General features: G+C 42.6%; 2 protein-coding genes across 3 annotated transcripts in view; one reads left to right on the top strand and one right to left on the bottom strand.

Annotated features, from left to right (window-relative positions):
* Window positions 1–641: 641 nt before the first annotated feature.
* Window positions 642–6,952, bottom strand: LOC125292027 (zona pellucida sperm-binding protein 3-like). Of its 2 annotated transcripts, none has more exons than XM_048239102.1 (9): window positions 6,819–6,952; window positions 2,637–2,827; window positions 2,073–2,170; window positions 1,838–1,926; window positions 1,512–1,686; window positions 1,210–1,315; window positions 1,051–1,133; window positions 853–951; window positions 642–760 (listed from the first exon to the last, which is right to left on the bottom strand). In XM_048239102.1, exons 2-9 carry the CDS (start codon window positions 2,775–2,777, stop codon window positions 670–672), a joined length of 882 nt encoding a protein of 293 aa, XP_048095059.1. In that variant the 5' UTR covers window positions 2,778–2,827; window positions 6,819–6,952; the 3' UTR covers window positions 642–669. The 2 variants fall into 2 exon arrangements, with proteins under 2 accessions (XP_048095059.1, XP_048095057.1); XM_048239100.1 differs by lacking the exon at window positions 6,819–6,952 and adding an exon at window positions 2,900–2,999.
* An 83-nt stretch (window positions 6,953–7,035) lies between these two features.
* Window positions 7,036–12,776, top strand: part of tsc22d1 (TSC22 domain family, member 1) — a 29,538-nt gene continuing 23,797 nt past the window's right edge. Inside the window, exon 1 of the mRNA XM_048239096.1 lies at window positions 7,036–10,178. Within this exon, the coding sequence (XP_048095053.1) occupies window positions 7,528–10,178 (2,651 nt within the window). The 5' untranslated portion in view covers window positions 7,036–7,527. The remainder of the gene's footprint in view (window positions 10,179–12,776) is intronic.

The raw sequence follows: 12,776 nt of genomic DNA, 5'->3' as shown, positions 1-12,776 counted from the left end.
GACAATCAAAAAATCCAGTGGAAACCAGATGGCAGAAGTATGTAGGCCAATTGGCCCACCAGCTTTTTCTACTTTGCCACCTACAGATGTTTGACAGGTATGATATTTCGAAACGCCATGTTATTTCCAATAGACGCCAGGAAGTTGGGTGGATCCGGATGTTTCGGAGGCGGGACTTATTCCGGAGAGGTCTATCTGTTTTTTAAAAATCCACAGCTCCCGCTTCTTTGCCGCCTCTTCTGGTCCAGTCAGAGCACAGCTGTGTGAGATCTGACTGTCAATCACAGTCTGGTGCGCACTGACGAGCAACTCAATGAGGATGCTCGGTGGTAGTGGGTGAGGGGCATGAGAGTTGTAAACATTCAAAATGTTGGCTAAGTCCCCTCAATCTGTCAGACTTGCCAACTGCAGCTTTAACTTTGAGTGTGTCAATCTGCTAAATCAAACTGTCAAGCGGAGGGGTTAAACTAATCCATTTAGCTTAAAACCTCCTTAGAGTTGCATGCTTCAGGGATTGCACAAATAAGGACTACACACAAAGAACCTTTTGGGCAACCAAAATATGCAGACTGCATCTTCAAGCAGAACTCAAATCCAAGTTACCATCCCCACATCACCTACAAATGAAGACAGAGAAGGTCTTCAAAAAGAAAAATGTTTATTGGGTAATTATTTTCTCTTGTCTCTAGTTCTGAACTGGCTTTCCCATTGACAATAACCAGCGGTCCAACCACAGCATCCCTGGTCATCCCTTTTCCACCTAAAAAAGGAAAAACACAAAAATCTAAGCCAGTCGGAAAAAAAAGGAACACAGGACACAACACAAAGGGTCATCGGGAAATTTGAACATACCTATTGCCCTCCCCTTTTCTGGACTGACAGCCGTAATCACCACCATAGTCACAGCAGCTGCAGAGGGAACTCTGGGCCGGGTTGTCAAGGAGCTCCCAACTGTTGGCCATTGCAATTTTACTTATTTATAGATAGATGCTTGAGGGGGGGAGGGAGGGAGGGAGGGGAGGTTAAATAAATAAAAACTGCATAAATTACCTTCCATTCTTGTCATGGCAGGCCTTCTTCCCTTGGTTAAAGCCGTTTTCCTCCCATGCCACAAGCTTACAGTGGATGTAGACCTGATGAGACGCAACGTCAGATCAGAGTTCATGCACACCAAAATATCTTTGTTATACTTGTTAAGTGAAACAGTACCGGCTGGTTAAGAGCAAATGCAAAAGCTTGCAAATAGAACTGGATTTCTGAGCTTCTTTGACGAGGTTGGAACCTGGACATGGTTTTGCGGCTATCGGTGAAACACCTGGAAAGGAGAAATCCATTTCAAGGATCCAGCAATTGAGCAAACACTTTAAAGGTTCGAATTTAAAGGGACACCAGGCAATGTTTGTTATTCAATGCAAGTTCGGTGTATCCTACCCGCCCGACTGAAGCAGGATCAGTTTACAGCACAGAGGCAGGCTTTAAATTGGTGCCAGTATGCTAAAGTGGACATTAACCCTTTGTTGGTGATAATAGGGTAGGTCTCAGGCCCCAGCTGGTCCTCCGTGGAAGCTAGACATTCCTCCAGCAACAGCAGCAAGGGCTGGTGGGCCTGCTGATTCACCGAGGCAGAAATGGGGATGAGGTTGCCTAGATTGTATTGGCTAGTCACCGCTGGACCACTGAAATCATCTGTGGACACAATAACTGCTTAAGAACCGCTTTACTTCCAAAAGTAGGAGGGAGGGGGTGGGGGTATCCTTTGGTCTGTACAAGCAACTGTAAAAGTTCTAAACTGGTGTGTGGGAAGGGTCATGGGTTACTAACAATTCAAGAAACCTACCATTCATCAAACTCATACTGAACACCAGTTCACTAGTGCCAAAGGTTTCAATGACAGGTCTGAAAATATGGGGAAGCCAACCATCAGGCCTATGAGAACAATACAGAAGATGAACATGTAGGTAGGTCATGTAGAGAGTCTGTTTAAAGAAATAAGATAATGCAGTGTATCCAAGATGTGCAGTGCATAGATCATGAGCAGTGTATCCAAGCTCAAATTTGATAGCCCCACTTGCCTTTGGTACATACAAACAACAGCCTGAAGGAGGAAAACAGCTCCCGACTCAGAATTATAGGTCAGCTCAGTAGACCAAACAATATTATCCTTCAATGCCTGAAGAGGAGAGGGGAGAATTAAAATATATAAACTGGCATCCATTCCACACTAATTCACTTCAGTACACCATATAGGTTTATCATTTATCCATGCTCTTCAGTTGAGGTCGCTAATGTGACGCAATCACCGTGATTCATTGTGGGTAAATAGGGCAAAAACACAAAGCTATACGCATTGAATGTTTTGGTTGCCTATGGATCCTTTCAACAAGGTAAACAAAAACAATGCTTGAACGTTCTATTTGGGTAAATATGGCATTAAAAACATATGGAATGTTAAAACGGAATCTTTGAATATTTTGGTTGTATAGCTGCCCATTAGCCCCATAATGCATTAAGTTTTGATCACATGGTTTGGCAAACTCAAGAGAATTTAGGCTTTTGGCATCTAAGCCTTTAGTGTTTATGGCTAGAGAGTCACTCCCTATAGCATCTCCATGAGCATAAAGCAGTAGGCAACTTACCATCATCTCTGCCCCACATCGCCACTCCAAAAATGGGAAAACAACCTGTGCACCACCCGGGATTACAGAGATGCTGGTTGGAGAGCAGTAACCCAGCCGAACTAAAGAGGGATCAAGGTCTGGTTCATGCTGCAGTCCCATCGGCCAGTTTACAGTCACAAAGTCTCCCCCACACTCCACAGAGAAGTCCACTGTCACAAAAGACATCAGGTCAATAAAGGCACATATTGCAATTTCCCTTTGTTAAACAAAACAAAGGTTACCTGCTTGTACACCAGTGACAACCATAAGTGTGACCAAATAGAAAACAGGAGCCATGGTAACAGAGCATACACCTGGTCCTACAGCTACCCCTTTTATACCTCTAGAAATGTCACAGCTGGTGATCATGAAACTTCGTCATGAGGTTGTTAGGCACAATGTTCATCAGGTGCAGCTGTCTTGCCAAGGTGCAGACAATTATCGTGTGAATGGCAAATGTCTTCTCAAGTGAATTTGGATACCAGTGGTTCAAAAAGATTACAGATCACAGGTTTAGTGTACACATGTACATACACAGATGACAGATGTACATGTATATCTGTTCAGTCGGTACTGTCAGAAAGGTCTGTCCATTCAACTATTTGACTGTTCAGCCATTTCAAAGTTGTCATCAACTATGACTCCCGCCAACTGTTTCCTCTGCCCACAACTGTTTCCAAATAAAAGTTTGTTTTGCATTTTATGATAATGTATGTTTGGCTTTTTCATGCACTGGTAATTTCCTCGAAATTACATTTTCTAGTTTAAAATTGCAATGTGAACTCATGCAATTAGAAAATTGCAAAGGCTGCAATTAATTATGCAGCTCACGACTTTGAATATTCATTTGAAGAAGCACCACAGGCTGCATTGATAGCTTGAATTATATCGCAAATCAAATCACAAACTGAATATAAGTCAGAAAAGTCACAATTAATCTGCCCTAATAAAGAGAACTTAATCATGGATGAATCTGAGTGTCTCATTCAAGGACAAAGAGAAATTGCCTAATTAACTTATTCATAATATTCATTACTTTTACTTCAATGTTAGAGTTATCATTGTACAGCTTTCTAATATGTTTACTTTACAATTAATGTGCCTGCAGCTCATCTGTCTTTCAGGCTTAACTGGTAGAGCAAGGTGCTAGCCATACAAAGACTATGGATTTGAGTCCATTGTTTATGAACATACATTTGGTCATTCATTTACAGCTGATGTATATGAAAGGGGACATAATTAAGTATGTTAACAAATTAAATATATAGATTGAGCATATGTGTGACATATATGTATATATAATGTATGCATATATGAATTTTAAATATTATTTTTTTCATATGGGACAGCATGTGCCAGAAAATCAAAGTGTTCCCTCCTCTACATGTAACTAGAAGACGGAAGAGTCACATCACATCATAGCTGTAGGAAAATGGTGTTTGCTGTTCATTGACAACTTCTGTTTCCTAATTACAGTACAATTAAGCAAGAAATAAAGACATAGATTTTAAGAGTACACTATTCAGAACTATTTTTTCCTACCATTGCCTGACTGGGTCTTCATTAATCTGTGGTATCAAAATTACCGTCAGATCTGTTTATAACTAATCAATTAAAATGTGTAACATTTACATACTGCCTCCACTATATAGTTTGGGTTGTTTTATATAGTTAGATGCATGGTGTGACCGTATCCAGCTATAGCCAAACAAGCTAACGTGGGAAGAAAAGCTTATGAATGAAAGTGAGGGAGATCACAGTATGCAGAGACCTAGCACAACAGACCCCTCAATTTTCTGCTAGGCAGCCTGTCCAACAAAAATAAACTGTGCATCCTGGCTGAGAAACACTCATTCTGATTGGCTCCTAGTCCCGTATAATAAGGCCAAGTGGACATAAGCCCCAGAATCCAGACCACAGTGTATAGCTTGCCTGACTAACCGAGACTTGTCATCTCCCCTGTCCATAAGCCTTTGTTGTTTCAGAAATTCCATCTCAGTTCAGTCAGGGTTATGCTGCAGAAACTGTAGCTCCAGCTTTCATCACAAATCAATTCATGTCCGTAACTAATGGGTCTAGTCAACCAATACGCCTTTGTCTGGATAAGAGTTTCTATGCACAGTACAGCAACATAAGATGTGCACTAACATAAAGTCCACTTTAAAATTCGCCTACTCAAATTCCCTTTAAATTCCTTTCCAAACAATGCATGATGTTGGAAACGCAATTAAGGGTTCATGTAATTTCAATAAATGTTCATATGAAAGCATACACTGGAGTATAAATTAACCAATACTCTTCAGGCAGCACAATAGCTCTCTGGGTTTTTTGTTGTAGAGTGCCAGAGTGATTTAAAGCTGCTGACAGCACCAGACGCTTACATTGCAATCAGTCCTCGCTGGCTCTCTCTCTCAACAATTTGTATGGGATGGGTACCGCCTGTCTGCCTGTACTGGACTCTGCTTGGCAGTCACAAAGAGCATGTACTCCTGTAGGGGATATTTTTATTCACTTCCTAAATATTTTACCTTAACTCTTTTCTCTCTTCAGTTTCCCAAGCCTTTCTCATATTAGAAATACTAACATGATATAAGTAATACATATATCATTATGCTTGTATCCTTGTATATGTTTCAATATTCCCTCATCATGACCAGTCATGATCATCAGTAGTTTGATAATGATTTCTATCATCAAACTGTTGTTATATCTAACCCTTGTTTAGAATCTGATCTAATTAAAAAATATCTTTGTATGTCCATTCAGACTCAATACAATTATACATGTCACCGAATTAAAACTAGGCCACATTTGTCCTGCAATGAGAACAAAGCCTTTGCAGCCAGGAGGAGCCAAACTCAAAATGTGAACCCTGTGAGTTTTGAATGGCCTTTCAATGGCAGTGGACATAACAGAGGCCAGTACATACAGTGATGTAGCAGGAAAACCTCACTTCCTATCACCAGAAGCACCTTTGCTATGAGAGCAAAAGTATGTTACAAATGTCTCTGACATGTCAATGTAGGGTCAACCTTTTGACATTAACTTTTGGTCCAGGCCCTGAAACCAACTTGGTCGAGCTGCACATTACTAAAGAGTTTTAAATACAGCATGAAAGTATGTTGACACACACACACAAATGCTTCTAGTAAAATAAAAATGTGCCATGATAGCCAGATAGTCCTAGATCTCCACTTATAGGGCCATAATCTGCATTTCAAAGTCTAATGGAAACTAAGGATGATATTAATTAACCTGCACCGCCACATACAGATTCTTAATAGCCTAGGCTACCAAATGTGAACATGAAATGTCCATTATGAAATTGGAATGTCATTTGATTACATTTTCCCTTGGGATCAATAAAGTATCTATCTATCTATCTATCTGATTGTTCTTTGTTAGACCACAGCCATACTCCTTCCCTTATTGTAGATAAATGTTGTGAGATAGGGGTCTAATTGACTGTTTAGCCTATTAATTATGGAGTGAGCCTACCATTCAAGCTTATGTTTATTTTTCGATGTTAATGCGTGACATTATATATAGCCTAGGCCTACATTGAGCAACTCACAACTGGGCGTCTTCCAAGCTAGACTGGGCAAACAAAAAAATTACATTTGCGCCTGAAATGCTATCCTAGGCCTAATTGCCTGTTACCTAAAGCTGGCCCAAAGTAGCATATAGCCTAGGCTATAGGGGCAATGTGGATGACGTCTGAATGTGGCTTGTTTGACAGTCAACATGTTATGTTCTATTCTGTCCGTCTGTAGAAAACTCTGGTCCCTCTTTGAATGTGACTGTTTTGTTTAACAGAAACTTTTGGATTTGTTTACTGCTAGGCTACTGTAGCACAACGAAATACCAAACAAGTTGGATATTAGTCTTGCATTTAAGATATGGCTATAAACTATATGTGAAGGAGACTCATGATAATCATGCAGTACGTTATAATTAAATCAATCTAGCAAATCGCACTAACGATGACGCCGACGGCACTGAAAAGGACAACGCCCATTGCGTTTTACGCTGTAGGCCTAATCACCTCAGCAACTCCAGTGCTCCCTGTAGACGAGCATACAAAGTAGCTAGTAGCAGCTCCTCTCATGTTTCAGTGTGCAATAGCCTATCGATCTGGAAGTGGCTTGCACAGATATTCACCTGGACGTTGCTGTCTGCATCATACCTTATCCTCAAATGAGAATACCAATGTTACGAGGAATGTTTTGTTTTCATTAATCGGCACTTTCCGGAATGTGTGCCGAAGCTCGTTTTTGTTCGCTTCTCTGGCTTACTTCCCATTATTGTCACCCCTCTCCCCCAGACTGCTATTATGTCTGGCTGTTCCGAATCGTGAACACGCATGCGCTTTCGCCATGTTGGCAAGCACTCCTCCCCCTTTGGTCTCGTCACAGCCACACTCAGCAGGCAACATTACAAGGTGGCCAGTGGTCAGAACCTGTGAGAGAGTGAGACAGCAAACGGTGGACTATAACAAAGAGGGGACGAAATGGAATAAACAGTGATTTCTAAACCAAAACGGGGAATCTCTTCTTATCCACTCCGGCAAGGACTGTTTAATTATTTTAATGTCTTCTACGCAGTATGTCAAATATTATGACTCAACAGAGCCAGACAATGCTGAAGGTAACGTTAACTTAACATTAACGTTACTGTTGCTGTGGACTTGTAGTTAACGTTGACTAGCAGATTTATATGTATTACTAATTGAACGGGGCATAGATACCCGTAAAAGGGACACATCTATGTTGGCTTAAACTTCAGAGCAGAGTGTTAACGCGCACGCCACCAGGAAAGCCAGTGTTATCTTAGTAGCTAGCTAGCTAGTCAGCTCAAGACTGCTTGGTTTATGCTAGCACTATCTCTGTACTGGTTGGTATTTAAATACTCCCCGTTAGATTCCCTTGACTTGACTGAAACTAAAAGGGTTCCAGCGTTTGTGGAATTTAGTCTGGCACGGTGGGACGTGTGTTTATCAAACCACTGTGAAAACGGCAGTACTTCATACCGGTGTTTACAACTGTTTACCCCCTCTGGATATTTCGAAATGCATAACCCGGATTCTGCAGGGGACTCACCAAGCCCAAGGAAAATGGCGTACCCAGCAATTATTCCTAGAAGGGGTAACGTTTGTAATCAAAGCAGTGAAACCATGTCTGCATTGTCAAGTGTGACTTGCTCCACACTTAGTAACAACCCTCTGCTGGCTGATGAATATCACTCACTGACACAGGCTCACGCTATATCTGTCTCTTCTACTGCTGGATCTCAGCAACCTCCCAACAGTCTGAACATTCACACCCAGTCTACAATGCAACCTCAGATTCTGCCATTATCTGGAGCACAGATGAAGAAGAAAAGTGGCTTTCAGATCACCAGTGTGACACCTGCTCAAATTACTGTCAGCACCAACAACAGTATAACTGAGGACACCGAAAGCTGTGACGACTTGGATGAGTCACACACTGAGGATTTGTCTTCCTCTGAGATTATGGATATACCTCTTTCCCGAACTGATAAGGGAGGTCCACAGAGGAGTTACTCAGAGGAAACGCTCAACAACTTTCCAGAGGCAGAAACCCCAGGAGCAATGTCTCCCAACCAACCCCCCCTTCATCACTCCTTGACTCATCCACAAGGCATAGTCACGAATGGATCTGCCCATCACCTCCACCAACAGGATCCTCATGATCACCACCACCATATTCATGCCAACCTGGCCTCATCAGCCTCCATCAGTGCCCAGTCAGTCTTCCCTGCTCTGACCACCGTGTCCACTTCTGTCCAGAAAATGCCTTTGAATGTTGGAGGCCTACTTGAAAATTCCTTTGCCAGCACAACTGGTTTGATGGGTCAGCCTTCACCTGCATCTGTCCCAGGAGCCACTGCTGAAGTATTCTCTGCTGTCTCAGGTGCCACAATTTGTAATGTAAGTTCAAGCAATGTTAATAATATCAGTACTTTGAATTCAGCCTGTGTGCCTGTTGTGGGGGGTATCAGCAGCCAAAATATGAACATGGTACAGCAACATCAACAAAGTGGAATAACTGGAGCAAGTGTGTCTGGTGTTTTGGGGATTAACAACAGTGGCCTTACAGGAGTGCCTGGAGCAGGGCAACCCATGACTACAGGAAACACTGTCCCTGTCTCTCACACCCAGCAGCAGCAACACCCTGTCACAACAAGTTCACGTTTCAGAGTAGTCAAACTAGACTCTAATTCCGAGCCGTTCAAGAAGGGGAGGTGGACATGCACTGAGTATTATGATAAAGAGACAGCTTCATCCACTTTTGCCTCTGCTTCAACCTCCACGGTCCCATCAGAGATTCCCGTCAACCAAGTAGTGGAGACTGTGCGGCAGCGGACTGAGAACACTGTGGCAGGTTCGGAGCGTGATTGTTTGAGCTTGAGCAGCAGCTCTGTCAGCAGTTCTGTGAGTACTCTTAGCCACTACTCAGAGAGTGTGGGCAGCGGAGAGATGGGAGGTCCCTCTATCTTACAGCAGACTTTCCAGCAGTCACAAGACTACACCCCAGTGGCTCCTCTGAGTGCGCACAATGTGAAGAACAGCACGGCTCCCTCTCCTCCTGTCAGCATGCAACAGCAGCAGACATCAACCAATTTAGGAACCCTGACCTCAACCATGCCCCCCTCCTCAGCAGTGTCCCAGCAGCAGCAGTTGTCATATGTCCAGACCAACCCAGCTCAGTGTGTCAGTCAGCAGCTGATGGGCTACTCACATGCGCAGCAATCGGCCTTACCAGCCCAGGTGGCACTGGGACACATTCCTTTAAACCAGGCTTGCACCCAATCATCTGATTATAGCCAAACCCAGCTCCAGACATCTTGCCCTGGGTCATCACAGTCAACAACCCTCCAGACTGGCTGCATGCCACCTGCCTCTGTGTCAGGGAATAGTCAGTTGATGATCGCAGCACAGCAACCGGTAGGCAAAGCACCCACTTCTGTCACGCAGCCCCTCCCCTTAGGTCTTTTACAATCCCAGCCTCAGCAGACATCATCACCCCAGATGGTCCAGGCTCCTGTTGGGGTCATGCCTCAGACGGTGCCGGCTATGCTTCCTGGACTTTTGCAAAAGCCTAAAGGCCACCAGCTCCCTATAGAACAGCAACCAGTCAGCACACAAGGCATGACCCCACACTCCTCTGTAATAACAAATCTGCTGTCAAATGTGCCTCCCAATCCTGCAAACATTGCCCTGTCTGGCGTGGTCCAGAATGGTACTAAAGACAATGGTGTCCATTCTAGTGCCAGCACTCTGTGTGCAACCCTGCCTACTCTGACAGCCACACAGCTTGAGGGTGCCCAACGTCTTCTCCTCCAGCACCAGTCCCTGCTATCACTGCCCATGCTGGCTGCTGGTGAATGTGCCTCTCAGACTGGAACCTCCTTAGCCACAGAGGGAAGTGTTGGAGTTAATGCCTTAACTTCTTCAGCAAGTCTGCTGAAAAACCTGCCTGTGGATGGAGAGGATGATGGGTGAGACACTGCATTTCTTGAAATTTATCTGCAATTCTATTGTAGGCCATCTTAACTACCAATTAATACTTAACTACTACTAATTAGACCATTTTGGAATATGTATAGGAAGAGGGGTGGATGGTTAGGCCTAGTCTTGTAATAGTATCAATATCACTAATGCCAGCCTATCTCTACCTGTTAACTTTTTCGCTCATGACAATGGTGCTACAGAAGTTGATAGTTTGGTAGCACAATCCACAACATTTCTAGCATCGGTATACAAAACTTCATCTGAAGGGTACACTTTTGAAAACACTTTTTGTAGCATGTGTATTAGTCTATGTAGCACTGTACAGTCCTGTATACATTATCTATGCATACTTGACTTAAAGGAAGAATGACTAGGCTTAATGCATTATACTTATTCAGCAGTAGTATGGATTTTGACCAAGAAATGATGATTCACCCACAAGACTACACTGCATGGTTGGTTGCTATGACTGCAGATCTGATGGAACTAATTGAGTTGGTTTTTGTTGGTTGTTGTGGCAGCCTTTGTCGTATTTGTTGTTTTAGTTTGTGCAGGGGAGCAGACCTTATTGGAGGAAGAGATTTCAGTCTAAAATCATATAGTGATTAGGCATTTCATAGATATGTAACTGTTGAGAGTTGGTTATGATATTCAGAAAGCAGATTTATTAAGTGGGCTAATTAACTGCTAAGAACTCAACAAATAATAGGCTCTAAATTGTAGAACAGGTGCCGTATTCAGAAAAAATTTTAAGGCTAAAAGTAGCTCCTAACTAGCGAATTTAGGAGCAACTCCTAAAAATAATGGGCGTGTCACTCCTAACTTTAGGACTCCTAATTTTTTTCACTAAAAGTAATTCACGAAGCATTTTAGACCTAAAAGTAGCACCTAAGTCTGGGACAGCTTAAAAGAAGTCGAGAGGACTCCTAACTCACTAAGACCTATTCACAAACCGCTTTTTTTGCATTGTAGGCATAACTAAGGGATGCAATAACACCACCAACAACCAAAACTGCTCATTGTCAACATTGTCATACATAATTAAATGTAATGTCTCATTGTGAATCAAATTAAAATGTTCTCCTTTTTGCAAACAGGCATAGGCATATGGTGACAGATTAATTTATTAATATTGCAAAGATACTGCATCAATCCGTATGTTTCATTAGGCTATAGGCTATTTGTTTTGCCTTACTCTTTATTCACCTAGGCCTTTTTATTCAGTTCAGTTTATTCATCATCTTCCGTCCTTCGCTAGCCTGGCGGGCCATCCTATATCATTGAAATGTATGGTCTGGAATCGAACCATTCACCTAGCTTAATCTAAGGGGCAGGCAGAGAATTGTCTTTCAAACTGCCTAGGCATGCAATAGGCCAGCGCTACGACCATATCCGTATCCGGTCGGCAAAACGGCAAATACATCCTTCTTCGAAAGGAATGACTTAAGTGCATTGTGTTGCTCAACTTTCAAAGAAAAGCACAAGTCCAACTCCTCCAAAGTTGACGCCAACGCTGATTCAATCTGAAACAACCGCTCTTCGTTCGCCATAGCCACCTTCCTTGTTGTTCACCCGTCGCAGGACTGTCGTTATCCTGTTAAGCCCCGCCTTTAAGACTCTCTAACAAAATAGAGCTGTGATTGGATGACGCCCACGGCGTCAGCCAATAGAAATCCCTATGGTTTGATACTAGACGTACAGGCTGAGCAAATTAATTTGCCGCTGCTAGGGTGCGTCTAGATTTCTAGGATAGTCCTTCGCACTACTTGTGTAGCGCACGCATTCTCAGACCTGTGAACATGTCACTCATCATTGTAAGGATTCCCGCGTTACAATCATCAGCCAATTAAGGTGGTCACTTCAGTCAATCTTGTGCATGAGTAATGACGTCATCCATAGCAACTAGGGGTGTAACGGTACACAGAAGTCACGGTTCGGTTCATACCTCAGTTCGGACATCACGGTTCGGTACGAGTTTGGTACAATGGAGGGAAAAGCAAAACCAAAAATGCAGAAAGCAATTTTTTTTTTTATTGTGCATGTATCAGGCTGTACCACCTAGTGTCATACAGTCTCTTCCCTGAGCTATCTGCAACAGCCTGAAGTGTGTAAGATGTAGGCTAAACAGTACAATAAGTACCCAGACTCCATCTGTAAGTTGTAAACAAAATAAGACAATCAGCTATAAAACTTAAAATAGGCCTGCAGCATCTCTTATTTTTGAAAGTGCAAATTACATAGAATAATGATTTTTAAAAATCCACTTAAGCAAGACCTTCAACATCTGTGTTTAGTCGTATATGGAAGGGTCTACAATTTCAGTGTGTGTACAGTAATAATCTAGCCTACTAACTGTGAAAATATCACACTATTTTGCCTTCTTTTAAAAAACGAAATTGCTCCTTTCATTTCATAAACAGACTACAACTAGAAGTCACATGACTTAGCCCTTCGACGTTAACTCGCATGCATCGTAGCATGGTTTGTTTATTAGCCTGGTTAGCGTTGACACTTACTGTCTATGCACTTAACACTACCAGCTCCTCATGTGAGAAGTTACAAGTTACCCCAACATAAAGGTAATT

This window comes from Alosa alosa, chromosome 3 (genome assembly GCF_017589495.1).
Source record: "Alosa alosa isolate M-15738 ecotype Scorff River chromosome 3, AALO_Geno_1.1, whole genome shotgun sequence".
Classification (NCBI taxonomy): Eukaryota; Metazoa; Chordata; class Actinopteri; order Clupeiformes; family Clupeidae; genus Alosa; species Alosa alosa.
This window is presented reverse-complemented; position numbering and strand designations above follow the sequence as displayed.

Excerpts from the sequence above, each read along its gene's own strand:
- LOC125292027 (XM_048239100.1), bottom strand. The coding sequence starts at position 2,954 with ATGGCTCCTGTTTTCTATTTGGTCACACTTATGGTTGTCACTGGTGTA. Across the intron at positions 1,927-2,072 it reads GTTGTTTGTATGTACCAAAG|GCCTGATGGTTGGCTTCCCC; the intron begins GCAAGTGGGGCT and ends TTGTTCTCATAG. Across the intron at positions 1,687-1,837 it reads CAGTATGAGTTTGATGAATG|ATGATTTCAGTGGTCCAGCG; the intron begins GTAGGTTTCTTG and ends TTGTGTCCACAG.